At 42.4% G+C, this 27971-nt stretch overlaps 1 protein-coding gene across 2 annotated transcripts in view; it reads left to right on the forward strand.

Moving 5' to 3' along the window:
- Window positions 1-27971, forward strand: part of SORCS3 (sortilin related VPS10 domain containing receptor 3) — a 592870-nt gene that overhangs the window by 234545 nt on the left and 330354 nt on the right. For both annotated transcript variants that reach the window (XM_027063020.2, XM_027063019.2), the window contains exon 3: window positions 23934-24033. In XM_027063020.2, coding sequence (XP_026918821.1) covers window positions 23934-24033 — 100 coding nt within the window. The remainder of the gene's footprint in view (window positions 1-23933; window positions 24034-27971) is intronic.

The raw sequence follows: 27971 nt of genomic DNA on the forward strand, positions 1-27971 counted from the left end.
CACTGCGGCCAGTTGTTAGCAAACACCTTCTCAAAGAGCTGAGCTTCCGTCTGTCCTTGCTTCTCATGCCATTTATATTTACTATTTTCTTCCTTTTCAGTGCTTTTCCATATCTGCACACTATTTTCATTTGCATTAATGTCTTCAACCTCAATGTTTCCTTTCTTTCCATTTGTTTAAAAAAAATGTTGATTTTTGAGAGAGCAGTGCGCTTGAGTGGGGGAGGGTCAGAGAGTGAGAGGAGGACAGAGGATCCGAAGCAGGCTGTGTGCTGACAGCAGAGAGCCCAATTGAGGGCTCCAACCCACGAACCGTGAGATCCTGACCCAAGCCAAAATCCAGAGTCGGGTGCTTAACCGACTGAGTCACCCAGGCGTGGCTTTCTGTTTGTCATTAAGTCTGAAAGTGGAAGGAGGTAGAGCATAAAGGAAAAACATCAGGGGTGAACTTGTGTCTTTTCCTCAAAGGCAGTGAGTGATTGCCTTTCTTTGCAAAGCTTGCTGGGCGGCAGAAACGAAATCAGAAATTCCTACTTATTTCCCACTAACACTGAGAAGGAGGATAATTGGACAAAAGTGTTGCAGAGGCCTGGGTACACTTTGCCTTCATAAGAACGCTCAGACACCGTGTGTCCTTTTTCTTTGTCCAGAGAACTGCTTGCTCCAGCGTCTCTCTGCCCTCACCCTCCTTTCCTGTCTCATTCTCTGTATCTGTGTCTCAGTCTGTAGAATTGAGAAATGAGTCCCCTTCCGTGGCTGGTCTCGTCGGCTCTTCTCATTCCCACTGCACCGACTCGTGGCTTTGCTGGCAAGCCAAGGGTTCCCTCTGCTCTCTGCATGCATGCCTCCATGCCTGAACATGCTTACCCATGTGTTGGAGGTAGACTTTGGGATGCCGTCTCTGCCTGCAAGCTTTGCCAAGGCCATTGAATTAAGCAGGCAATTTCCTCTCACTTTGTCTCTCTGTAAATTTCCCAACCATATGGTATGAGGAGAGTTTTTGGATTATAAATAAACAACACTGCTCATAAATCTCAGGGTTTTTGTTTTTCCCTCCAATGGGAATAAATAGAAACCATAGATGTGTAACTTCAGAAAAATGTGTTGGAGAAGAAGATAATGTCTTTCTCTCTCTCTAGGTATATAAATATTCCCCCCACCCCATTTCTTCTTACGCAGAGTCTCTTTTTACTGAGAGTCATCTTTTTGGCTGGATTCCATTTATTTTTTATTGCTGCCATTTTCCAACCCGGAGGTAAACTGTTGCTTTAGGCAACATGAATATAGCCACATGGGCCTGGCCAGATTGCACTGACCAGATGGGTTTGGTGCATCTTTTTCCCTGCTGGAAATGTCAGTTTCCTTCTTTACGGGACACATGCTCCCTCACTGGTCTTGTGGCAAAAAAAAGTGAAATGGTGGATTCTTTTGCATTCTCTTCTGGAAGAAGCCCAGCTTGGGCATCTTGCATGTCTGTCCATTGGGCAAGCTGTAGCTTGGCCACTCTTAAACTGCAGATCTTTTTAAGACATGAAGAATCACAATATTTGGCAGCCCTTTAGTTTGCTTTCCTACTACTGAAGCTACAGGGAATCACATGAGCATGCCAACCACCAAGGACAGATGCCGGGATGGCATCCTGGGACTGGGGTGGTTCAGGCAAGGGACAGCTCATGGAAGCATGACTCAAAGTGTGAGTGTGGATTTTGGTCTAGGGGGAAAGCTGAGTGTTGGTGCAGCTAGGTCAGCAAAAGGTAATGGGAGCTTATAGTTGGGAGAGGGCAGGTAGGCAGTGGCCATTGGGCAGGGGGCAGCAGACTGTGACCCATACACCAAATCCAGTGTAAATCCAGTGCAAATCCAGTACTGCCCCCTGTACTTGTATAGCCCGTGTGCTAAAACCATTTTTAAATGGTTGAAAAACAAATAAAAATAATACTACATTGTGATACCTTAAAAACAAGAGGAATTCAAATATTAGTCTCTCTAAACAAAGTATTATTGGAACTTAACCATGCCCATTGTTTATGTATTGCCTAAGACTGCTTTGGTGCTACAGTGACAGAGTTGAATAGCAACCCCACTAAGTGTAAAATACTTGCTCTCTGACTCTGTATAGAAAAAGTCTATTGTCCCCTGGCCTAAGGCATTAGGAATTATGATCATAATGGTGGAGAACACGTTTAGGGGAGGCACTAGGTGCTGCTATACAACGTGTTGATTAGGCACAGATCAGCTTAATTTCCATGCAGACCTGAGACAACGGCCCATACCATAAAGATGTCAACATAACGTCAGCTTTGTTGGGCTTCGGGAGACTAGGTTAGTCTTTCAGAAAGAGTTTGTCTAAGGGGTAAAGATCTGTGAATCTATCATATTTCATTTCATATTAGGTCCTTGTGCTCATACCAAATGATTTCAAATAAAATAATTCCCATAAAGGCAATGAATATTCAGTATCTTGCCCAGAATTTTGTCTTTTCCAACACTGATCTTGATGAATACATTTTGCTTAATCCAAACAAATGAACATCAAAACATGAAATTGGAGGCACTGAAAAAACACTGTTGTGGAATGTTTTTGAGATGGGGAGACTTCATGTATCACAACATGTCCAGCCATTAAAATCAGTTCTACTAAAACCTGAAAGATTCTTCAAAGGGCAATTAATAGAAAGATGAAGTTAGTAATTCACTTTTCTTTAAGGGAAATGTATTCTTCACTCTGGAAAGCTGTATTAAATTCCAAGATTTTAATTTCTTTGCTATTGTTCCCATACAACTGACTTAATAGCTCTTACCCATTATTTTATAGTTTGATAAACTATGGGATGATATAGTAACTTTAGGGGTCAGTGATGGAAGCTAGAGAGAAAAGAATTTCATATCTCTCTTGTGAGTGCAGAACATAGTCTTCCTTGTGAGTGAAGCAATTGTTGCGTGGTTCTGGGAATGGGATGCTTTGAGTGAGTCCTGCTCTGGTCCCCATGAGTTGGAATCGGTTGCCTGGGATAATCCCACTCATGCCTGCCAGCCAGCCTTTAACCCACACCAAGATATCTGTAGCCCATACTGACTTCTCATGTTCTGTCCAGCTGGTTCATTATAGTGGAGGAAGAAAATAGAGGGCTAGATCTAGTCTGCACATCTCTTCCTTAGCACCACTGAGAAGCTGATTTAGAGTTGGGTTATAGTGGCCTGTAATGAAGGCATCTATGTATCTCTTTGGCTCAGAGAAGTGTTTTATGGGAGCTAGTATGGCATCTGGAGAAGAACTTGACTTCTGAAATAAAGTAGACCTGGTTTCAAACACGAACTTTGCTACTTACCAGGTATGTGAACTTTAGCAAGTCACTTGGCCTCTCTGAGCCTACATTCGTTTGTTCCGTTCCTTCCTTTCTTCCTTCTTTCCCCCCCTCCCTCCCTCATTCTCTCCTCCTTTCTTCCTTCCTTCATTCTTCTCTTCCTTTCTACCTCCCTCTCAAGTGCTCCCTCCCTCCCTTCTTCTCTTCCTTTCTACCTCCCTCTCAAGTGCTCCCTCCCTCCCTTCCTTCCTTCCTCTACCTTTTCCTCTTCCTCTTCCTCTTCTTCTTCCTCTTCCTCTTCCTCTTCCTCTTCCTCTTCCTCTTTCTCATTCTTTTTCTCTTTCTCTTTCTGTTTCTTCTTTATAACAAACATTTTTTTATTGTAGTAAAATATACATAATACTGAATTTGTCATTTTAACCATTTAAGGGTATAAATCAGTGGCTTTAAGTGCATTTGCAATGTGCAATAATCACCACTGTCCATGTCTCAAATGTGTTTGGATTTTAGGGTAGAGGTTTTTAATTTCTACTTGGGTGATTAAATTTCTTCGACACTTTTATCATTTTTTAATTTTTAATTTCGTGGTGAGAATTATTAAATTGTACTCTTTTAGCAAGTTTCAATTATACAACACAGTATTATCAACTATAGTCACCGTTATATATATATTAGATCTTAATACTTTATTCATCTTAAAAAACTGAGAGTTTGTATCCTTTTACCAGCTTCTCCCTATTTCCTTCATCCTATAGCCCCTGGCAACCACTCTTCTGTTTCTATGAGTTTGACTTTCTTTCTTTCTTTCTTTCTTTCTTTCTTTCTTTCTTTCTTTCTTTCTTTCATTTTCCAAATGTAAGTGATACCATGCAATATTTGTCTTTTCTCTGACTAGCTTATTTCACTTAGCTTGATGTCCTCCAGGCTCATCCTTGTTGCCACACATGGCAGAATTTCCTTCTTTTTTATCTTTTAAATATTTATTTATTTATTTACTTTTATTTTAGAGAGGGGGTGGGAGAGGGATAGAGGGACAGAGGGAGAGAGAGAATCCCAAGCAGTCTCCACGCTGAACATGGATCATGGGATCGTGACCTGAGCCAAAAATCAAGAGTTGGATGCTTAGCCAACTGAGCCACCCAGGCACCCCTCCTTTTTTAAGCTCAATAATATTCCACTATATACAAAGACCACATTCTTAAAAATCTGCTCATTTTGTATTTGGATTGTTTCCATTTCTTGGCTATGTGAATAGTGCTGCAATGAATATGGGAGTGTAGATACCTCTTTGGGATCCTGTTTTCAATTCGTTTGGGTAAATACCCAGAAGTGGAATTGCCAGATCATAGGGTAGTTCTATTTTTAACTATTTGAGGAATCTCTGTACTGTTTTCCAGAGTGGCTGCACCAGTTTGCATTCCCACCAGCAGCATTCAAGGGTTTCCTTTTCTCTACATCCTCACCAGTATTTGTTATCTCTTGTCATTTTGATAATAGACATCCTAGCAGGTGTCAGCAGATACCTCATTGTGGTTCTGATTTGCATTTGATGATTAATGATATTTGGTACCTTTTTGCGGACCTATTGGCCATTTGTATGTCTTATTTGGAACAAGGTTTATTCAGGTCCTTTGCTTAATTTTTTTAAGTTTATTTCTTTCTTTTGAAAGAGACAGAGACAGTATGAGTTGGGGAGGGACAGAGAGGGAGGAGGGAGAGAGAGAGAATTCTAAGCAGGCTCTGCACTGCCAGCTGTGCAGAGCCCAAGGCAGGGCTCAAACTCATGAAACCATGAGATTATGACCTAAGCCGAAACCAAGAGTCAGATGCTTAACCGACCGAGCCACCCAGGCACCCCTCCTTTGCTTAATTTTTATTGGGCTATTTATTTATTTATTTGCAAATGAGTTGTATGAGTTCCCTGTATCTATTTGGATATTAACCTCTTATCATTTACATATATTTTCCCCATTTCATAAATTTCCTTTTCATTTCATTCTTGGTTTCTGTGGCTATGCAGACATTTTTTTAGCTTGATGTAGTCCTACTTGTTTTTTGTTTTTTGTTTTTTTTTTTTTTTTTTTGCTTTTGTTGACTTCACTTTGGGTGTCAAAACATCATTGCCAACGACATTGTCAAGAAGCTTACACCCTATATTTTCTTTTAGGAATTTTATGGTTTTAGGCCCTACATTTAAGTCTTTAATCCATTTGTATTTGCTTTTTTGTGTGTATATTGTAAGATAGGAATCTCGTTTCTTTCTTTTACATGTGGATATCCAATTTCCTCAGGACCATTTACTGAAGACTGTTCTCTCCACCATTGTATATTCTTGGTTCCTGTGTTGAAAATTTACTGACCATATATGCACAGACTTGTGGACTGTCTATTCTGTTCCATGGATCTATGTGTCTGATTTTATGCCAATACCATGCTATTTTGTTTACGATAGCTTTGTAATATAGTTTGAAAGCAGGAACTGTGATGCCTCCATCTTTGTTTTTCTTAAGATTGCTTGAGCCATCTAGATTCTTTTGTGTTTTAGTACAAATTTTTGGATTATTTTTTTCTATTTCTGTTGTCAAATGCTATTGGAATTTTGATAGGGATTGCATTGAATCTGTAGATTTCTTTGGGTAGGGTGGACTTTTTAAGAATATTAGTTCTTTTGATCTATGAACAAAGAATATCCTTCTATTCAGTGTCTTCATTATCTTTCATCAATGTATTATAGTTTTCAGTACACAAATCTTTTACTTCCTTAGTTAATTTTATTCTTTTTGATATAATGGGTTGCTTTCTTAATCTTCTGATAGTTAGTTTTTGGCTTATAGAAACACACCTGATTTTTGTGTATAGATTTTGTATCCAGCAACTTTACTGAATTCATTTATTAGCTCTAACAGTGTTTTGGTGGAGTGTTTAGAATTTTCTATATAAGATCATGTCGTCTGCAAACACAGAAGATTTTTCTTCTCCAATTTGGATGCCTTTTACTTCTCCTTACCCTAGTGCTCTGGCTAGGGCTTCCAATGCCATTTTGAGTAAGAGTTGTGAGAATGGCCATTTTTGTCTTGTTTCTGATCTTAAAGGAAAAGCTTTTAGCTTTTTACCATTGAGTAGTAATCTGTAATTTCATTAGCTAGTCACATACGGCCTTTAGTAAGTTGAGGTACATTCCTTCTATACTCAATTTGTTGGCAGTTTTTTTTTTTTTTTTTTTAATCATCAAAGGATGTTGAAAGGACCTAGTTTCTTTATTTGGAATATTGGGTTAAAAGTGAAAATTCCTGTCTTAATATAAAGTTCCCAGCACTTGACTGGTTTGTTTTCCCTTTAATGTGGTGTTTTGAGCACCTAAAATAGTGTCAGGCAAGCCATAGGCACTGCGTAAATATATGGCAAATGAATGGGTAATCAACAAATTATGTTCCTGTTCTTTTGGTGAGTAGGATGTGTTTCTGGGTGTTTTATGAGCTCAGAATCTCCTTAGGAGCAAGGAGTCATTAACTGGTCAGTCTTTTATATAAAAAGACAAAATTGTAATTTCCAAATTCTGAAACTTCACCATCATGTTTCCATGGCAGAGACTGAATAGATATTTACTACACTTATTTTATCTTCATCCAGGGCAAACAACTAGACTACCTTCTTTCATTTAAATATAGCCATAGGACTGAATTCTGGCCGGTAGAAAGAGGCTAGAAGTAATAGATGCCACTTCCATACCTGGTAAAAAATGCTTCTTACACCATTCTCTCTGCTCACTCATTTCTCCTTCCACCTATTCAGTTGAGGATTCCTAAGATCTGTGAGATAGCAGAACCTTGATATGAAAGGAGGCTGGGTCTGTGAAGCATTGCCCACATCAGAGTCCCCTCCTGCCCCTTACCTCTCTGCCAGTCCATGTTGCACTATAATGTGAACCAGAAATGCACTAACACGGTATTAAGTCACTGAAATGTGACTAAATGCTGCCGTTGGCTACTGCAGTTAGCTACCTCGATGCATGCAGTCTCTGAAATGCGTATCTAGCCCTTTCACTCCTACATTAACTTTGTTCTCTAGCCAGAATGTCTATTTACTATTCCCAAGATATTCTGTGTTTTTCCAGCATCTAGCATAGTGCCCTTCACACCATAGGCATTCAGTAATAAACACCTGCTGATTGATTTCTGGGTCAAAGAATGAAACAGCAGCTTCCTATAAAATGCAAGCATGTTTTATGTTAGATAGATCTGATATTTCACAGGAAATATGCGTTTGGATGTGATTCTCTACTGTGGGATTTTGTGTGCAGCTTTTAAACAGAGTTCAGCTTACTTAGAACATTAAAACTAACAGTAAAGTTACACAACCCTTTCTGGGAGATTCCTGCCGTATAAAAGGAAAATATAGCCCTAGGGAATCCTGGAAGTGTTAGAGTAGCCATGCAGATAGGCTCCAACCAGGAGACAGACTCCTAGATCAGAATATATGAACTGGCAGTGCATGTTAGTGGCCCAAAGACATAGGGTATCCATGCCAGATTTTTCCATGCATATTCAGCTGTTTTAAATAGAGACAGCTTATCTTTTCCATCTTTTTAGAAAGGCTCACCTAACTTTGCTTTTGCACCTCTGATGAATTACATGGCTAGTGGTGAAAACCCAGAAAATGACAGCTACCTAGCATTCTTCTGCTTACACAAAGCATGTCAAGAATTGGAGGGGAAGTGAATTACACTACTGGATAGAGGTTGTACAGGGGAAGAGAACTGGAGTTGCCCAGAGTTGTTCTCCTTCATCCATCAGATATGTTGGACATCTTGCCATCTTCTTCATGCTAAAGTTGTTATAACATTAAAAGACATTTGTTGAATGTTATGTGCCAAACCTTAAGTTGACATTCCCTTTACCCATCTGTCAGCTGCTGCAAGAGAGGTTGTGGCCATGTGCAGGGGGAAGGCTTTACCTGTATCAGGCTTTCTCTGGATCCACATTATTGCTTGTCTGTCTCCCCTTGCCTATCTTGCCTTCCTCTCTTCTGGTAAGTTTTGCCTAAGAGCACTCCTTCAGTAATTCTTGAGCTTCCAGATCCCAGATGCAGGCTCTGCTTTTAAGGAACTCAGCCTGGGATGTTTTTCTTCTTTCTCAGAGTCATTTTATAACCTATGCCAGAGGCGTTAGCTCCACTCTTATTTCTGCCAATGGCGACACTATTCTCTTAGGCTCTCGAATGGCTTGGAATCTTTAAGTTACCATCACCAGCCCCTTGTCCTTCATCTCTGCCCCCTGTCTGGCAAACAGATTATGCTTCTTCCCCGTGTCCCTATTTCATCTCTTACAACCTACTGCCATCAAGCTAGTGAGACAGATTGCTAATAAGTATTTCTGCCTCCAGGAGGACATGCTTCACTGATCCATCATATACATCACCAAAAGATTAGTCTTTCCAAACAGGCATCTATCATGTCCCTGCCCTATTCAAAAGCCTTTGCAGCCCCCACTGATTGTAGATAAAATTCAGACTCTTTAGCAGATATCCAAGACCCTTTATCTTATTCTACTAATCTAAACATACTCCCCTTTATGCCCATGTGGAACATTGCTTTCAGGTCTGGCCCATCTCCTAATTATCTTCTGAAAATATTTGCATGTTTCAGGTTCCAAGCCTTTGGACATGCTCTTTGTCTTGCTTTGGCTCCTCATCCTCCATCTTTTCCTCAAGGCCTACCTCTTCTATGAAGTCTTCCTTCCTTTTCTCTGAGATCCTTTAGCACTAACGAATGTCACTGTCTTCAACATTGTAGCCATTGTCATCATGTTAATAATGGCTACCTTTTATTAAGAACCAGTAACCTTGACATTGTGATAAATGCTTTAAGTGTCTTTACTCGGTGAGCTCTCAAACCACCCTGTGAGGTAGTTGGAATAGGTGGTTTTGCCTATTTTATAGATGAGAAAACTGAAGTTCAAAGAGATGAAGTGACCTGCCCATGATCACATAATCAGTAACAGGTGTGGAACCAGCCCTTGATCCCATCCTGTCTCTGACTCCAAAACTTGTGCTCTTAAACATACTGCTATCCTATTGCATTTGTTCTAACTCTTTCCTACTCATGTGTCTCATAGTATTTATTTGTTAAAAGGGTGATTGGGTGCCAGGGAGAGGACACTAGGGACTTGGTAGACCCCTTGTCCTCCCAGAGTTTTATCTAATTGCATTCTTGAGCCTTTTTCCTAATCACTGTCTCCCTCCCCAAACTTCTTTTTCTCCTTTGATCTCTCCAGGAGAGGAGTATATTGGAATTTTACCTATGTTCAAGTCATTTTGTCTATCATTTTCAGGTGGTTCAGGTGTTGGGTGTCATCCCTTGGCATTCAAGACTCACACATACCCTGATTTCTAGTTATTTAACAAGAGATGGTCTTATTGCCCCAAGACCATATGGTTCTTTTGGACCACAGTCCTGTAGGTGCCTAGATTACGTGATCCATATGCTGGTAGACCTTTGGGAAGCTGAGCACTTGTTTTAGGCACATGCCTTAACTCAGGCAGTTTTTGCAGGACCTCAGTGGCACATTTGCATCCTTAGAGCATCGATCTGCATTTTGGAAGCAACCAGAAGGCATTTGGAGCTTGATCAGATGCACAGAAGGTTGGAGATGGCAGGGGCTTTTGAGATCATTGATTCCAGCCCCTCTCATTTTACAAAAGAGAAGAGTAATCAAACTGTGAAGCATTGTTTTGTGTTGGAAACAAGGAGTATCTGTAACAACAAGATTCTGGAAACCCAGTAGACCAGAACTTATGCTGCTGGCTGAATGCTTAAGTTTGAGCCACTGGAGACAGTCAATAGCATCATGTTGCTGCCAGTCCTGGTGTTTGTTAATGTGTTGAGAGACACTCTATTCCTAATCAGGGCTCTGGCTCCTCTCAGCACCTTATCTTGCCCAGTTGAGTACTACCACCCTCCTATGGGAGCAACCCACCATGTCAGGAAGGATGTTGAGTTCCAGTGATTCAGAGAGGACATGGGCCTGACAAATGTCTGTGCATGTTGAGGGAGGTGGGCTATGGTGGCTAGCTTCCAGAGCCAAGCCCCCTGCAGGCTTTCACGTGAATTGGTAGTGAATGTCTTGGTAAAAACCACTGTCCTCTCTTCCCAGCAATACCTTTGGCCCAGGCTTCTGCAGCCTCTGTGTTCCAAAGACCCCCAGATCCAGGTGTTTGGTATAAAATATACTTCTGTTCAGTAAATTGCTCAGACTACAGGAAGTACCTGCTTTCATTTCATTAAGTCATTCTTGTTTTATAGAGGGGAAATAGGAAATGGTAGAAAGATGGCCTCAGGAAGGAATGGAAGTATTTCAGGGACCTAAGCTGATTCTTACTCTATGCTTAATGCAGGTTTCTCACTTTATAGAGAGTATCCCAAACAACTCTGCCTGGTGGAAGTTGTTATGCCGATATTAGAGATGGGGAAACTGAGGTCCAGAAAAATAAGGCAGCATTCCCAGTATCCTATGCTAGTGAGTGGGAGAGCAGGGATTTTAGTCTAATGTTGATTCTAAACACCCTCCTTTTTGATACCTGTAATGCATCCTAGTAAGCAATGCCTTTGGAGATCCCCTGAAAGGATGAGTCAGTGAAACATGTGATACTTTGTGAAGCACGTGCTCCATTTACCACTGCTTAAATAACTAGCCAAACACTGGAGTAGAGTATAAGGGATTTGGAATCCGTTGACCTTGATTCCAGGTCCAACAGTGTTGTTTACTCAGACACTTAACCTCTCTGAGTCTCTATTTGCTCATTTTTATGACAAAGATAGAAAACCTATGTCAAAGGAAGTTCGTGAGAATTAAATAAAATATTTCAAGAGAAAGTGTTGTGCATAAGGCTCTATGTGCATGTTACTTAAATGCTGGTGATTTAGGGTAGCAGTCTTCCGAGAAATCAATTACTGAGCCCGAGTGTGTGCCAGAGGCTTGACCCACGACCTCAAGAAGCTTATAGTTTGGGTGGGGGCAAGTTGCTGTGAAAATCAGAGAGTACAGGCCAAGTGGTGCTGTAGTTATAGAAAAGCAGGAGAAAAGCAGAGACGGGAAAGATCACAGGGCAGCATGGATGAGAAAGCTTTATGTGGGAGGCTGGAGCTGAACTTTAAAGGAACTGGATAAGAGGAATGCTTGAAGAGGAGATTTTCAAGAAGTCCAGAGATTTAATTAAAAAAAAAGTCCTCTTTTTGTGTGCCGCGGCCCTCTTGGGACCTAGTAGTTGTTTGGCATAGGGCAGTGGTTCTCCAAGGGTGGCCCTTCCATCCCTGGGGGATGTCCATGACCCTTTCAGAGGATTGATGACATTAAATTATTTTCTAATCATAAAATGTGATTTTCCCTTTTTTTATGCTCATTTTCTCATTGTGGAGTTTCTTAGAAGCTACATGATCTATGCGATATATCAGATTAAATGCAGACATAGATAGAAGAATCTCATGGTCTCCCATGAAGCCAAATATTAGAGTTTTGCAAAAAACCATAAAATGCCACTCTTTCTCACTAAATTGTTTTCATTCTGGAAACCAGCTGGTTTTCACAAAAGCGTAATATTTATTTATTTTTGTTATTTTAAAATGAATTCATAAATGGAAAATTTTATCAGCTGTAATTTCTCATGTAGTACGTGGGGTGAATTAAATCTTCTAGGGTCCAGTCCCCACCAGTTTTTAGAAGTATGAAGGAATCCTGAGTCACAAACATTTGAGAAGCATTGTTGAAGACGTGGCATTCTGGTGTGAAGACACAATTAAGATCTCATGTTTTTTACAATGCTTTGGCGTCAAGATGGGTGTCCTCTTGGTATGTTAGAACACCTGTGTTCTCGTATGGAAAACTTAAAATGTTGTCTGGTATGTCTGGAAAACTTCGAAAGGTAAAGCCCAGTGTTGAAACTAAGCAGTGAAGCTGGTGCCTGCCATACATTACTAGAAGTGCAGATTGACCAGAATAGTTCTGTAGGGCAGTTTATAACAAGAACTTTAATGATAATTTTTACCCTTTGAACCAATAATTGCACTTCCATGAATCTATTCTAAGGAAACAAATAAAGATGCACACAAGGATTTATGTACAAGGATACACACTAAAGGTATAAAATTGTAAAAGTTTGGCCAGAAACCGACCAATTGTCCAAGAAGAGAGTTAATGTAAATTATAATACATTTATGTATTCGAACGTTGTAAGGCTTTTAAAATGATTTTGGAAGAATATTTAACAACACGGGGAACAGCTTAAAATATTATGTTAAGTGAAAAAGGAGGACATTAAACTGTATACAAAGAATGACCCCAATTTTCATAAACATACACATGCACACGGATTAGAGAAAAAAAGCACACCAGATGTTAACTGAGCTTTTCTCTGCATGGCGTAGCTATAATTGATGTCTGTGTTTTGCATTATTCTTTTCTGTATTCTGTATTCTACCATAAATTGTCAGTCCTTTTATCTTCTTTTATGTGAGGCTATGGGAACCCATCTACCAAGTCAGCCCATGCCACTGGGGGTTTAGGTGAGGGCTACTTCAGATCGTGAAGGGGGATTTCGCAAGGGTGATGGTTTAAGTAGTCTGTGATTTGAGGATAAACTCAACTTCTAGCTGGTTGTCTTTTTTTACTTAGACTTTCAAAAAAGCTTAAGAAAACTAGGATTCATTTTCATTCCCTACAGTGCTCTGGTCTATCATTTTGAGCATTTGGAGTGTTGAATGCAGGGCCCAACAGGGCAAATGTTTAAATAATGTTGTGCAGCTGGCACAGTGTAGAGAGAGCATGGCAATCAGTATATAATTCTTTTAAAATAACTTCTTTTAAACGTTTTATTTATTTCGAGAGAGTGCAAATGGGGGAAGGGCAGAGAGAGGAGGGCAGAGGATCTGATGTGGGCTCTGCAGTGATAGCAGTGAGCCTGATGTGGGATTCGAACTCATGAACCACGAGGTCGTGACCTGAGCCGAAGTTGGATGCTCAACGAAATGAGCCACCCAGGCGCCCCGATGTATGATTCTTCTACAGGAAGAGGTTTCTCAGCCCAAGGAGATGAGGTGACTATGGCATAATAGCTTCAAATAGAAGAGCTGCAATTCACTCCTTCTGTATCTGGAAATTTCTTCCTCTTTCCTGTGTTGGGAAATGTCAGGTGTTGGAAAACTTTAGTCTTCCTTCTTCCCTGAATGACCAGTAGGATAACTGATAGTCTGAGTTCTGCATGAGGGAACATCTGCTTTGTTGTATGTCTCTGACAGCAGAACACTTTCACAGTCAAAATGGAATCTGTTTGAATGTGACTGTTTCAGTTCCTGGAACATATTTGCTCAGTTTGACTATCTACCCTGTGTGGCAATATTCAGCATGCTTTAGGGTTTAAAAGAGACATCCAAGATACTTCCTTGACCTCAGAGAACTTATTCTGTCTGGACAAAGAAGCCTCATGCAGAAAAAGTTAAATGATGACATAAAACGACAACAGAGGAGAAGAGATGTATGTCCCCAGAGAGCGGGTACAATCGTCCCTGACAATGACACCAATGCTGGGTGCTAGGAAACCAGAGGCAGGAGAGATGAGAAGCTTCTTGGAGGAGGATACAGCACAGGTACATGCTCTCTTTACAGGGCTGGCTGTTCCTGGGAAGAACAGATTCACATTAATTGACAGTAATTAATTACTGCACTGAGTGCCCACCACATAAAAGGCATTGTGCTTATCTCTGAGAAGAAAAAGATTTACAGATGAATGGGACACAGAATTTAACTTCTCTAGGGTAGTGGGATGGTCTGAAGGCTAGCCATCAGTTCACATTTCTCCATTAGGCAGCTACACATTTTATCCTGGGGGTTTCTGGATGTGCACAAACAGACATAATTGCTTGTATGGCATAGGGACCCAACTGGCTGCATGTAATTTTAAAGGGAAATGGTAAACATCTGCTCCCAAGACAGAGATGCCTTGCTAAAACTGTCCAGCACCTTCTAGTTCATGCCTCATTATTTTTTACCCCAGGAAAACTTAGTAAAAAAAAAAGTTGATTCTGTTTTCCCTCGACTTTAATTTGCAAGCGTTGGCCACCTGCTGGAGGCTATCTCTGATTATGTGTAGCAACCCCTCCATCTTCCGTGTGCCTTTTGGTAGCTTACTGCTGATTTGGTGGGGATGGGATGGCATTCATCTGTCCACTGGTGGTTATGTAACTATAACTCAGCCTCTGTTTGCTCAGAAATGGACGGGACAATTTCTCCTCCAGTGATTATTATTCTACCATGGGGTCTCCCAACAACTGACAGTGAAGTGAGCTCTGTGATATTAGGGCTATTTAAGCTTCACAGTAATCCTATGGAGGCAATATTTATATTCTCATTGAGTGGATATGAAACACGAGACTTATGTAATTAGCCTAAGGTTCCACAGGCTGGATTTGAAACCAAATCTGCTTGACTCTGAAATGAATCCTCTTATGATTATGTTGGGCTGTCTGTTTGAATGCAAATGCTTATCTATAATAGGGTTCCTCTACAGATGTGTCATTTTACTATATGCATTGTAGCTGCTCAGTAACAAATCACTTTATTGCTATTATTTTTTAAAGTTTATTTATTTATTTTGAGAGGGAGAGAGGGGGTGGAGAGAGAGAATCCCCAGACGGCTCTGCACCCAGCGCAGAACCGTGAGATCATGATCTGAGCTGAGATCAAGAGTCAGACGCTTAACCAGCTGAGCCACCTAGGTGCCCCATGTTGCTATTATTAAAAAAAAATTTTTTTTGATGTTTATTTATTTGTGAGAGAGAGGGAGAGACAGAGTAAGTGGGGAGGGGAAGAGAGAGAGAGAGAGGGAGGCACAGAATCTGAAGCAGGCTCCAGGCTCTGAGCTGTCGTCAGCACAGAGCCTGACATGGGACTGAAACTCATAAACCACAAGATCATGACCTGAGCCAACATCCCTGAGCTTAACTGACTGAGCCACTCAGGCCCCTCCAGCTATTATTTTTAACTGTGTGAGTGATACATGGATACCTTTTCATTTTAAAACACTATAACATTACAAAGAGCTCAAGTCCCAGTAGCCAATGGACCCCACCCCAGTCTCTTACCCCGAGTTAACTTTTATTACCAGTTATTTGTGTTTTCTTCTAGAATTTTTAAAATGCATTGTGTACACACTTATAAGCTTAATGGCAATATATTATTTTATTTTGTTTGGGTGTACTGTTTGTGTATTTAATATATCATTATTCAGTATGTGTGTTAGGGACTTTTCCAGATCAATAACCTTCATATCTACCTTATTTTTTGATGTTGTTATATAGTATACATACGTGTGTGTGTGTGTGTGTGTGTGTGTGATAAAATACACTTAGTCTTTCCCTTAATGATAGCCATTTCATTAAGGTCACATGAATAAAGGTGCAGTGAATTATGGGATGCTGCACCCACGTGGGTTCTTTTAGAGGCTTTTTCTTTGGAGGGCTTCTTTCCTCCCCTTACCTGTATGATATAAACATACCTCTTGGATGATAGAATTGAGACTGTCCTTTTGAATCCTCAGAATAACAGCCCAACAACCTTATTGTCTGGACTGAGATTCTTCAGTGGGAACCAAAGTGTTCACACAATGGGAAAGAACAAAGATCTGAATGTTTGGCCAACCCCACCCACCCTAACCTTCCCTCCCAGATCTGTGCTGGGCGGGTGCTGCTGGTGGATCTCCATTTTATCTGATATAAACCATGGATTATGCACGATCTGGTCTTTAGGGTCAGCTAACCCCCAATTCTCTGCATTTGAAACCCAGTGGTGGTTCTCATTCAAATAGCTGGGGCAGGAGGACACAGAGATGGATTAATTATCCTGTATCATTGTGCCTCTCTTTTTGAGACTAGATAATGCAGCTGAGGAGTCAGATAACACAAAGAGGTCACTGGGAGCTTTGTGAGCTTCTGCCTTGGCATCAGCCTGTGTGTTTTTTTAAACAGAGGGTGGGACCAATACCCACTTGGAGAATGAAGCTATTTAAATCACTTGCTTTTGGCTGAGGTCTCAAGTGAGTTATCTGTTTGTGGTCAGGCTGGGTTTCTGCCATTGCAAAGATACAAATTAATATGGCTTTGGGCACTGGCCCTAAGAGGAGAAGTGGGGCCGGCCAGAGGGGAGCATCAATGGTTTTTCCATTTCAATCATAAAGACTGTCTGGGCAGCCCTTGGTCTGGAGCTATGCTGTGGAAAGTCCTGACCCTGACCCTGGAATGATCTGTGGTTCACCACACTTGAGAGCCCCTGATTGCCTGTGGGTTTTGATTGTTGACTCTCCTCAGTGTTAGTTCGTTGGGACATACTTGGGGAATGGCTGGAGGGTCCACCCCAAGGCATGCCACTTTGAAGCCTGGTTCTGACTTCTGATTTTCCAGGCAGCTGGGCCATATTGTACTTTCATGGTAGCAAATTGAAACAGTGGCCAAAGATTCTTTAATGATTTATTGGGTGTTCATAGGCCTTCCCACCCCTGTTAAGTGTAAGGAGTGTAAATCAAGGAAAAGAAAACAAGGTGATTGCCCTTGAGGAAAATACAATCTGGGGCATTCATAAAAATGACAGCCATAAGCATTTATGGAACGAGGGCTTTTATCAGCTCCTAGACTAGGTATCTCACTACTCTTCATTGACACCACAACAGTATTGTCTCACTACTCTTCATTGACACCACAACAGTATTGTCTGAGCTGAGGTTTAGAGGAGCAAAGAGTTCACACAGCTAGTTCTTCAAGCTCTGCATCCAGTTGTCTTTGCCATGATCCCACCTTCCTTGTTTTCTCTGCTTAGAGCTGTGCTCCACACTTCCGGAGATTTGAAAGGCATTTCATTTGTTATTTTTCTTTTAAGGAGCTCTTAGCAATTGCCAAAAAGCAAATTTTCACATTCAGAGAATAACTAGGGAACTCCAAGGTGCCTTTGATACAAATGAATAGGAGAGTGTGGGCTGAAGTTGTAGGAAAGTCTCCACGATGTAATCAGTGCAAGAGCTGGGAGTCAAAGAAGGGGGAAGTCTGGGCAGTTGCCAGCTTTCAGATCACTGGGAGAGTGGGGGATGGGACATAGATGGGGTGGACCATGAATGCCCAGCTCAGGTAGGCATTTTGACCCAATGTGGCAGCTGGGCTGGGAGGGTGAGTTAGGGCATCAGTGACCCTGGTGGGAATCTTGGAAAGTTGTCTTAGAGCAGAGACAGTGAGTCAGGCTGGTGGTGGGGATAGTACAAGCTGATGGTTTGATAGTCTGGAGCAGGGGCCTCCTCATTATGGGCTCCCTGCTTTTGTAAATACAGTTGTATTGTGACCGCCACACCCAGTCGGTGACATGCTGTGTTTGGCTGTTTTGGAGCTAAAGTACAGAGTTGAGTGGTTGGGACAGAGACCAAGGAAACCTAAAATATTTACTCTCTGGCCCTTTTACAAAAAAACAAAAAGTTTTAACCTGAGCTGGGGCTACTTGTAAGTGTCCAAAAGGAGAAGCGAAGCCCATTGACTGGCACACAGTATGTGCCCTAATAGGTAATAGGTAGGTGTATGTTAAGAAATGAATGGAACAAACTAAACTTGATAACAGGAAAGAGAACAATGGAGCCTGTGATTGTTTGCTGAATTTAGATGACCTCCCAGAGAATGGAGCCCATGGAGGGGAAGAGAGACTGATAAGAGAATCCAGGAGGGAAAGACTCGTGGTCTCCCAGCTCCTTTGCTTTGCAGAAGTCAGGGGCAAAGTTTGGAAAGGGAAGGAGCAGGAGGCTGATTAGTGAGCTGGGTGGTAAACTGGAGGAAGGCGGCTGCCTGGACGAGGGAAGCAGTGCACTCACCTGATCCCGAACACCTGGTGGGCCAGTGAGAACTGGCAGAGTGCCTTCCAGAGTCCTTTCACCTCTGGCAGGAACGTGGCATTGGAACGGGGGCGTGGAGTTACAGTTCCACTCTACCGGGAGGCTGACTTGGCTGCGTTGCCTGAAAGTTTTTCTTTTATGTTCTTTCACTTTTAAAATAGCAGCCCATATGCTTGTTGCCACCAGCCTCTCCCCCAGAAGCTTACTAGAGGAGTGGGCGCTTGCTGGATGGATAAAAGTGTATGATATTCTCAACTGCACTCTGGACGTTGTCATGGAGAGAGTATCCCTGGTGAACACCCAGGGTTATGGCAGGTCAGGCTGCCATGCTCTCCTGGAATGTGCTGGCCCACATGGAGATCTTCTGAAGGCCTATCAGCATAGGACAAGAACTCCTGAGTTGTTGAGGGGCTCACTAGGAGTCAGGTCCTGGCACAGAACTGTCTGTGTCTGGGAAGTTGAAGACGGAGGGTATCCAGCCTACCAGTCATCTTCGGGTACCTAGGGAGTAGTGTGAGTGCTTGGCAGCTGGGAGGCCCAGCTAGACAATAAGCAGGTCCCTGGGCAGTCTTGGGCATCATGGAGCAGGTGACCCACAGCAGTGCAAATTGGAAAACCAGGATCAGCGTCCATGTGGCCAGGATCCAGGGCCCCAGATGCTAACTGAGTTCAGATGGTCTGGAATTCAGGACTGTAGAATTAGAGATACCTGGGACAAGACTGGTCAAGATCTATAGACTTAGGCCCTGGAAATAAAGAAGGACTTAGCTGCTGGAACTGGAGAGTAAGGGAGTGTATACAGGCTTCTTGGAGAAAATTTGTCAATAACCAGCAAAGTAGAAGTTATGCATAGAGTATGAAGCAGTAACTGCACATCAGGATATGTCATTTTCTTCCCTTTCTTCATAAATGCGTGAGAAGCCATGTATAAGAACGTTCACTGAAACGTTGCTTACTATCGCAAATTTTAAAAGAAAAAAATTCAGAAATATTTATTAGTGGTTGGAAAGATAGACAGTGGTTTCTTCATAAGCTGCAGTGCTCTACAGCAATGAAAAATGGATGAATTAGGGCTAGATGTGCCACCATGGGTAAATCTCAAAACTTGAATGTTGGGCAAAGTAAGCAAACTGCAGAACATACATCCTGTATAAGGCTTACGTAAAAGTAAAATACTCCAAAAGATTATATGTTGTTTATGAACACAGATACTTGTTAAATCTAGTAGTGGGCATATGATTGGCATCTCATTGTGTTTTCCCGTGTGCTGGAAATAATTCATTAAAAAGGCAGGAAGAAAGAACGAGAGAACATAGAATGGTCTGCTAGACTGCAGTAACCTGAGCGGAAGCACAGAAACCCATAGCCTGTGGCTTTATACCTCTCATGTGTCGCCTTCCAGGGTAGCTGTGCATTCTGATCTCCAGAATGGTCAATGGCAGGTGTGATGTTTCCAGATTTCTGGACATTTCAGTGTTGGGAGCACAGTGTCAAGATTTGGGAAGTTAGCTTTGAAATAGGAGAAGGGAGCCTGTTTCCTCCACGTGGCCCCACTGGCGGGTGTCTCAAGTGACAAGGTGGAGGATGGTCTGCTTTCTTGGAAAAGTGAGTTCCTCAGGTGCAGCGGTCTCTGGCAATGGGGTGGAGGCCTCTCTCCCAGCTGCTCCTCACCCCAGGCAAAGGGGGTCCCCATAGCTCTGTGGTTAATGTGGTGTGCAGTGTCCACGCTGGAAAGGACAGAGTCCAGGGCACCTTTAGTCCCACAGGCGGCCTGGCTTCTTAAGGTGTCTTCAGTGAAGACACCTGTCTGTCAGCCTGAGCAGAAAATGCCCAAGGCACAGAGGAAGCTGATCTATGGAGTATCTTTTGTTGGAAAGTCCCGACTCTTGGAGAAGCAGCTACTCAGAGAAGAGCAGAGTCCCTGTGAATCTGTGGTGCAGCCGGCAGAAAGAGAGGACTATGTGGTGCTAAGCATACTACCTTTGATGAGATTTATTTGGATTCTGGAAGGAAGTTTGTTGTGACGTCAGTCATGCAGGGGGACCTGAGAATTCAGCTCTTTACAAAAGTAAGATGTTTGCTATGTATAGAGTGAGGAAAGTTTGCTGGTTGGAAAACAGCTAAGCACTGTGTTGGTGGCATAAAGATATTTAAGGTCCAAGTGGGGCCTTATGATTATTGGAGTAAAACCTCTTGTATTTGATGATGAGAAAATGGGGCTTCACAGACCCTCTTCTCTGCCAAACTCTAGTCAGGACCCTCTGAGTGCTTTGTCAACAAGGCCCTGTCCTTGGGTGTGTTCAACTTTTACCCAGTTTCACCGTGAATCCTGCTAAGCCCGTTTAGCTAGAATCCCCCACCCTCAATATTTGATTGAATTCCTCATCCCCTACCAGGCCCTAGGTGATGTCTGATTACCCTGGCATGCCTTCAGTAAGAATCCTCTCAGGTCAGTTTAGAAAAGAATTACTCTACCTTCTAGTAATGATCCATTCACTGACTCCCACCCTTCTCTTTGGCTGTAAATTCCTTGCTTTTTGTTGTTTTTAGAGTTGATCCCAGTCTCTCTTTCCTATTGCAGAACCCCATCACAGTGGTCTCTATACTTATTGCCATTTCCCTGAATGAAGTCTGCCTTACCATTTTAACAAGTGTCTGGGTAATTTTTTTCTTTAACAGGCATAGAGAATTGGTTTGTCCAGGGTAACACTTCGTGTATGCTTTAGAGTCTAGATTTCCAGACTCCAGATTCAATGTTCTTTCTCCACACCATGTTATCTTTAGGCCTTTAAGAGTACAGAATCAAGAAGTGATTCATCCTACAAAATATTTTATTTGTGTTAAGAAAAGTATGCACCTGACTGCCTCTAGAGATTAAGGTGTCTCCTCCCTGCTGTGGAGAGGAAAGGAGCTTGGAGTGATAGATCATTTAACCTTGATGCTAGTGCATGTGAACTGTAGGTCCTTCCCTGGCACCAGATGCTGCTAGACCTTTCCAGTTGTGCCAACATCCAACTTTATGAATTTTTCTAGGTAAGGCTATGTTTTGACTTGCTCCCAGATGTTAGCAGTTGGGCAAGAACTTGTGACCACGCATTCATTCTTGCAAATAAAGACAAAGCAAAGCAAAACAATACACAAATCAGTACATTCAGCACTTGCTTTGCACCAGAAGTGGTGCAAGGCATTGGGGCTGTTATAAGAAATGGCTTTTTCCCTTAGGGACTTGTAGTCAAGGAAGAGATCCCAGAATAAAAATAGTATGACTGAAACCATAGGATAAGTGCCAAAATAGAATTATATACAAGGTGATATGAGAACACAAAGGAAATCTTGATTAATTTCCCAGTGGGGAAGCTGGAAGGAGGGTGATATTGGTGTTGAGGGTTGGAGATGAATGCACCAAGAAGAAGAAATAGAGCAGGAATCGTTCAGGCAAAGGGAATGATATGTGTAGAAATGGAGGGAAGTGAAAATGCAAGACATTCAGGAAAGTTTAGTGAGGCTGGAGAGAAAGGGACAGGGAGCAGATGGCTGAAAATGAGTCTAGTAAGGAAGATTAAAGCCAAATTTGACAAGACTAGGCTTGGAAGCTACAAACTCATTGTGCGTAGGCAGTGGGTAATTACTACGAGGGATGAGATGGACAGAGTTGGGAGGTTGAAATATAGCCTGATGACAGCATGGAGGATGGTGGGGCGGGGGAGAAGGCTAGAAGAAGAGCATCCAATTGGGGAACTATTGCAAAAATAATGATGCATGAGCCACAGCATCAGGGTGAGGATGAAAAGACCAAGGGTCCAAGTTATTTAGGAGATAGGATCATTAAGACTTGGAGACTGAGCTGGGTTTAAGAGATAAAGGCAAGGAGAAAGATTAGGCGTGATTCCCTGTGCTTAAAGGTAGACAGGAGACAGAAAATAAGTCATTTTGAGGTGGGGGCTGGTTATAAAAGTTACCATAGCCACTGACCATGTGGAGCCAGTAGCCTAGGGAGGGATTTGAAATGCTGATGTTTGTTTATTCAGTAAGCATGCTGAGGGTATATGATGTGTGAAGCCTGGTTCTGTACATTTTGGGGAAAGGAGAAGTGAATGTCCTTTTTGTTTTTATTTTATTTTTTTAACATTTCATTATACCTACATCCTTTTGGGAGGTTTCCCATGTGTTCTATTTTTGCATATTTACAAAGATCTTGTAAGACTAAATTACTCTGATTCTTTTATTTGAGAAACCTGAGGCTCTAGCAGACTAAGTAACTTGCACATGGTCATGCAACCAGAGAGCCGTGGATCTAGCAATGAAATAGAGATTTTGCTATGCCCAAAGTTCATGTTCTTTCATCTCACCATAGCATTCTCTGTGGTTCCTTGCCCACCGGGAGCTTATGTGGTGCTAGGGGAAACAGAACTTAAAGAAATTCAACATAACAATATCAAAAGAGCCGAAAGGAGGCATGGACAGTGGACTTTGGGCATGTAATGGGTGGGGAAGCTTGTTCTTGTGCGGAGAGATGAAAGTGACTGGGAAGAGGGCTAGTGAAGCCTTAACAGAGGTGAGGGTGGGCATCCAAGCTGGGTGTGGGGACATGGAATTTGCTGGATTAGATGGGGGTGAGGATAATTCTTAAAGGTCATCAAATAGTACAAGCCTTGGCTACTAGGCTTGTAAAAATAAGATGTAGGCCAGGACAGGAGCAGATTCTGATGAGAAGGTGGATGAAGAATCCAGGAAAAGGCAGTTACTAGGGGAGGCACCCAGCTAGAGCTGGGATCTGAGACTTGAGACAGAATGCAGGCACCCATGAGGTTGGGTGACCATAGAGGAAATAAACTGACCTCTGATTTTCTAAAGCCTGGGTGGGAGAAGTTTCGTGATCTAGCCAAGGAAGGCAATGAGGGAAAGACGAGTTGGGGAGCTGATGATACCGGTTGTTTGAAGAGGGAGGGGGGCAAGTGAGGGGTGGAGTTGGAAAGTGAGGTAAAAAGCATGATAGCGAGCCTTGCTCCTGGGGCCTCCCTGTTTGGCACCCCTTCTCCTTCCTCCACTATGGAAAGGTGGGGTGGAGAGGAAGGAGCCTGTGGTTTGGCCTGCCTTTGTTCTCTGAGACCTGACTTGTGGCTTTGGTATAAGGTCAAAACCCTGGAAATGAGGCCCAAAGGACAAACAGGGTAATTGGAATAATGAACTGTTGGCAGTAGTTCAACAACATTGACTTTTCACCCTGACACACCATTGCTCCTCTGTGAAGGCTCACACCCTCTGCCTGCTGCGGCCTGATTTGGCCACTGGACCCTAATGGGCTTCTTTCCACCAGAGGGTCCCGAGCCTCAGGCTCAGTGGAGGGGGCATGAGGTTGGCTGGACTCGAGTGACCTCAGGAGGCTGTCTGGCCTTGCACACAGCTCCTTGTGCCCCTGCACAGCACCAAGAGGGACACCTGGGCTGAAGGTGGAGCAGGAAGTCCCCAGCAGCAACCTGTACCCACAGTCTCACAGAGGGCAGAAAAGGAGGTCTCTGAGAAAGGCTGGGAGCAAAGGGGACTGAGTTTAGGTAGATGCAGTGGTCTAATTGCTCTTCTAAAATTAATGGGGCCTTTTATCTCTGAATCACACCTGTGATTTGGGAACAAAGGTACGAGTTGAAGGAGAGCCTGGCTTCCCTTTGAATACACTCTCCCATTTGGTGAAACATCTCTCCCTTTGTTTCTCCCTTACCTGCAGATCAACAGACTATGGCACCACCTATGAAAAGCTGAATGACAAAGTAGGTTTGAAGACTGTCCTCAGTTATCTCTACGTCAATCCCACCAACAAAAGGAAGGTAAGACTAGGGGTCAGGGGTCCTGACCTCTCCCTGGGGATGGGGAGTTGTAGTAGGGCTGCCTGGGACCAGGAGTGAAGAAAACCCACAGCCGTGGAATCAGAGAGGGCCTGCTTGATATACCAAGGAGAACATCACAAACGCTGCTTATAATTCTAACAACTGCCTCAATACTAGTAATTTCAACAACAACAGTAAAATTATATAACTAGTAAGGTGTTCCTCTGTGCCAGGAATGCCTTATCTCGTTTATGCTCACAGCAAATCTATGCACTAGACATTATTATTGTCCCCATTTTACAGATGAAGAAACTGAAGCTCAAAGATATGAATTTTCTAGCCTAAAGTCAGACAGCGGTGAGTAACAGCTTTGTAATTTGAGGATGGATATGCTTGTTTCTTGAATTGGCTTCTTCCACAGTTGCCCTGTTGCTGGTCTGTTTTCAGACAGCGCCTTGGAAACGGGGAGTCTGTTTCTGCCGAGGGAAGGAGAGGCAGTTCCTGGATTCACCGACTTGATCTAGAACAGCTGCTGAGGCAGGAGAGAGCAGACCTGGTTCCGGTGGCCCCTCCCCTCCGCTCTCTGACTTTCCAATGGACTCAATAGCCAGGATGTGGAGGAGATCATATAAGGCCAGACCTTGGTCATGGAGACCCATTGGGAGGAAGGGTCCTGGATTCCATGGAATAATGGATGGTTTTAGAAAATAAATACTGTGTAATATGTTGGCTCTGGGAAGAGGTGATCTTACTGCAACTAGGAAGGCACTGCTCTTTAGAAACTTAGGCAGGCCGAGCCCCTGTAAACATACCAGCGTTCTAAAAGGCTGTTTCAGGGTTTCTAAAAGGCTGAAAATGTTATGGAACCAGGCTGGAACGCCGGTGGAAAAACCAAGTGGCACTTGGAGATCTTGGTGGATCAGATATGTATTTAACACCGGTGGGCTCAGAGGAGACCGTTTCTCCAAAGATCTGAGCCCGAATGCAAGTGGGAAGGGTAATTTATAGTTGTCAGCTTCCATATCTGTGGGGGTTTTTGTGCATGCAGCAAACAGGGCAAGAAGAACCCAGAAGAGGGGTCTCCAAGCTAGAGACGAGAGCTTATTTTAGTCCCGTTGGCCATTTTATGGTATCAATAAAACATACCAGGGTATTTAGTATATGGGGGCCGATGGTCACAAGTAAAATTAAGGAAAGGAGGGGCCCCTTCCAGGGCAGGGAGCCAGGATGCCCAGTCTGTGAGATCCCATCCTCTCCATTGACTGATATTTTCCTGTTGTCTACATTGAATTCTTTCCTCGAGTTCCTTAACTTTAGTCCTGACGATTCCTGATTGGTTTACAAAATGGCAACATTCCTTCCCCCAGAAAGACACAAGTCCCTCCTTTTTCTGAAGTGAGGGGGTGGAGGGCTCGCCTATTTTGGAGGGATACTGCTGCCAGGGAGTTTGTTTGGCTTTGTCAGGTTACCAGGGAGTCTGCCATCCGTTCCACATCCAGCCTGTTGGTGCAGTCCCTATTAGCCCAACAGCAAGAAGCAAGATTAGGGTTATGACACCAGTAAGGGGCAAGGGCTGGCCAAGTTGCATCCAAATCCCTGGGCTGAGTCCACAAGTTGACTCCTCAGGCTTTTGCCATGCGCAGGCCAGCCAGCTTCCGGGGTGTGGCTGGAGCAGCGTTGGAGATCTCAGGGGCCAGTGTCTTTTTGAGGGTCAGTTTAGGCGGGTTGACTGGATCTGGATCACTTTGCCATGTTGAGGGTTCCTCTGAGTTGGCCTTCTTAGCTCTGGAGTGATCACCATGGGGTGATACCTGAAACTGAGTCCTCTATTTGGTTGTGTGTCTGTAAAGTCCACCTCCAAGTCTTCGAAAGGGGCGGGTTTCTGGTAACTGTCAGATCAGGTTTAGGGAAGATATGGTTTGCATATGTAGAGATCCATCCTGTTTTCTAGCTGTTTAAATAATCATATGCCCATAGGGCCTTAGTACTATCCCCACAGAATAACAAGCACAGAAGATTGTCTATACACGAAATACTGTGACAATTTTTCTGAGGTTTACCTCAAGTTGTCTAGTTTAGGCAAACAACAAACATTTAAAGACAGAACTAGAATTTAACATCCTTAATGGTGCATTGTTGAAACATAGTCTTTTTATTTTCTCTAAACCAGCCCCCCCGCCAACCTTTCTAGAGATAACCAAATTGAGACCAATGCATTTGTAGAACAAGTCCAGTCTTAACAATCCTGGCCTAATTATTTATGCAAGCTCACCAATAGCGATTGATCATGAGGATCTTTTAAAGTTTGCTTTGCTGGAACCTTTTATCAGGAATCTCTTGGTTGAACTTTTAGTAGCCTCTCCAGGCCAGAAGCCAAGCCAAATACTTGCCATCAGACAGGCCTGCGATACCTGTACAATTGGGAAAATTCCTCTTTATGAGGTCCCCAAGATATCCTGAGGTTCCTGCACCTGCCAGGAAGTGACCTTCTTTCATCACCTGGTGAGGCTGCTGGGAACTCTGTAAGCAAGGTATCAGGCCAACATTTCCAAGGGGCTCTATGGCCCCATGTTTCATAAAGCCAACCTTAGTTCCTTAAAGCTGTCTGGTCATATCTGAGTCTATGAATGTCACTCTCAAATATGACATTCCAGTCAAAGCCTTGATAAAATAACCAGTATTTCCAATGGTGATCTGTTACAAGATGAACAGATTCTTATTGAACTTATGCAAACAACTGTAATTGCCATGAAAGAAAGAATACTCACTGAGAGTTTTTGAATTTCAGGGGAGTTATGTAGAGAGAAAAGATAAATGCTTCAGTTTACAAATGAATATTTTATGACATTTCTGTATATCATAGATATCTTAAGAGAAAGTTTCCTTAATCTAGAAGAGAAAACATCAGAGAACAAGCAGTATTTTCAACAAGAATCACAAAACTATAATCTTCCTTAGTTCATTTAATCCCATGTTCCTAATTCTTGTTCAATTTGAATGCAGCTTTTTAGTTCTGGAAATTCTTACCCATTTTAGTATTATTCTTAAAGACATCAAATACCTGTATTTGTCCCTGAAGTCCTTTTTATAAATCTCCTTGAAGAAGAAACACGTTTTGTGGGAGAATAAGAACAATTATAAATGACAAAATCTCAGAAATAGACATTGTTAAAGATCTGATGAGAGTTCGTTATGATGCAATTGACAAAGAAATTCGGTTATTTCTGTGACACATAACACTTCAACTAATCAGAATATTAAGTGATGACCTTATACCAAAACATTAAAACTTTAGGAATTGCATATATATTTGGGCAGTTACAGCATTACCTGTGCAGTACAACCTAAGGTTTACCATCGTATGACAGTGCCTTTCCAAGTAACTTAGTATCCCAAATAAAAGGGCCTAATTGGTCAAAAGACTTCATTTGCCATTCAAATCCTGGGAAGTTTGTTAAAACCTTAGGAAGTTATAAGTCCATCCTAAATAGGATTACAGATCATTACAAACCTTAAAACTTTATTTAACCAAGGTGGCAGTAAAAGATTCTAAAGGTGAGTGTATGGCATTATATAGTTGTTACCGAAACCTAGCTCCTTTAACATTGAAAAGTTTTAACTAAGTAATCAAAGACCTGATAAAGATGAAACATAAAACTTTGGTTTTCCTGGAAAATAAACGTTTGTTTGCATTGTCTTACCAAGAGCAGATCAACAGTCCAAGAAAACTTTGTCATTTGAGGAAAGAGAAAAGCAGAATTTTAACCTTATACCAGTGTACTTTTAAAATTCCATTTATCTCAACCTTCTACAACTTTCCTTTGGCTTCAGACTTTGTCCTAAAGCTATTTCTCTCCAAATAACCAGTCTCATTTAGGACAAAATTACTTTCTTCTACCCTCAACAAAACTGTATATCCATTCCTGATATCTTTCTTA

The sequence above is a fragment of the Acinonyx jubatus genome, chromosome D2 (genome assembly GCF_027475565.1).
Source record: "Acinonyx jubatus isolate Ajub_Pintada_27869175 chromosome D2, VMU_Ajub_asm_v1.0, whole genome shotgun sequence".
Classification (NCBI taxonomy): domain Eukaryota; kingdom Metazoa; phylum Chordata; class Mammalia; order Carnivora; family Felidae; genus Acinonyx; species Acinonyx jubatus.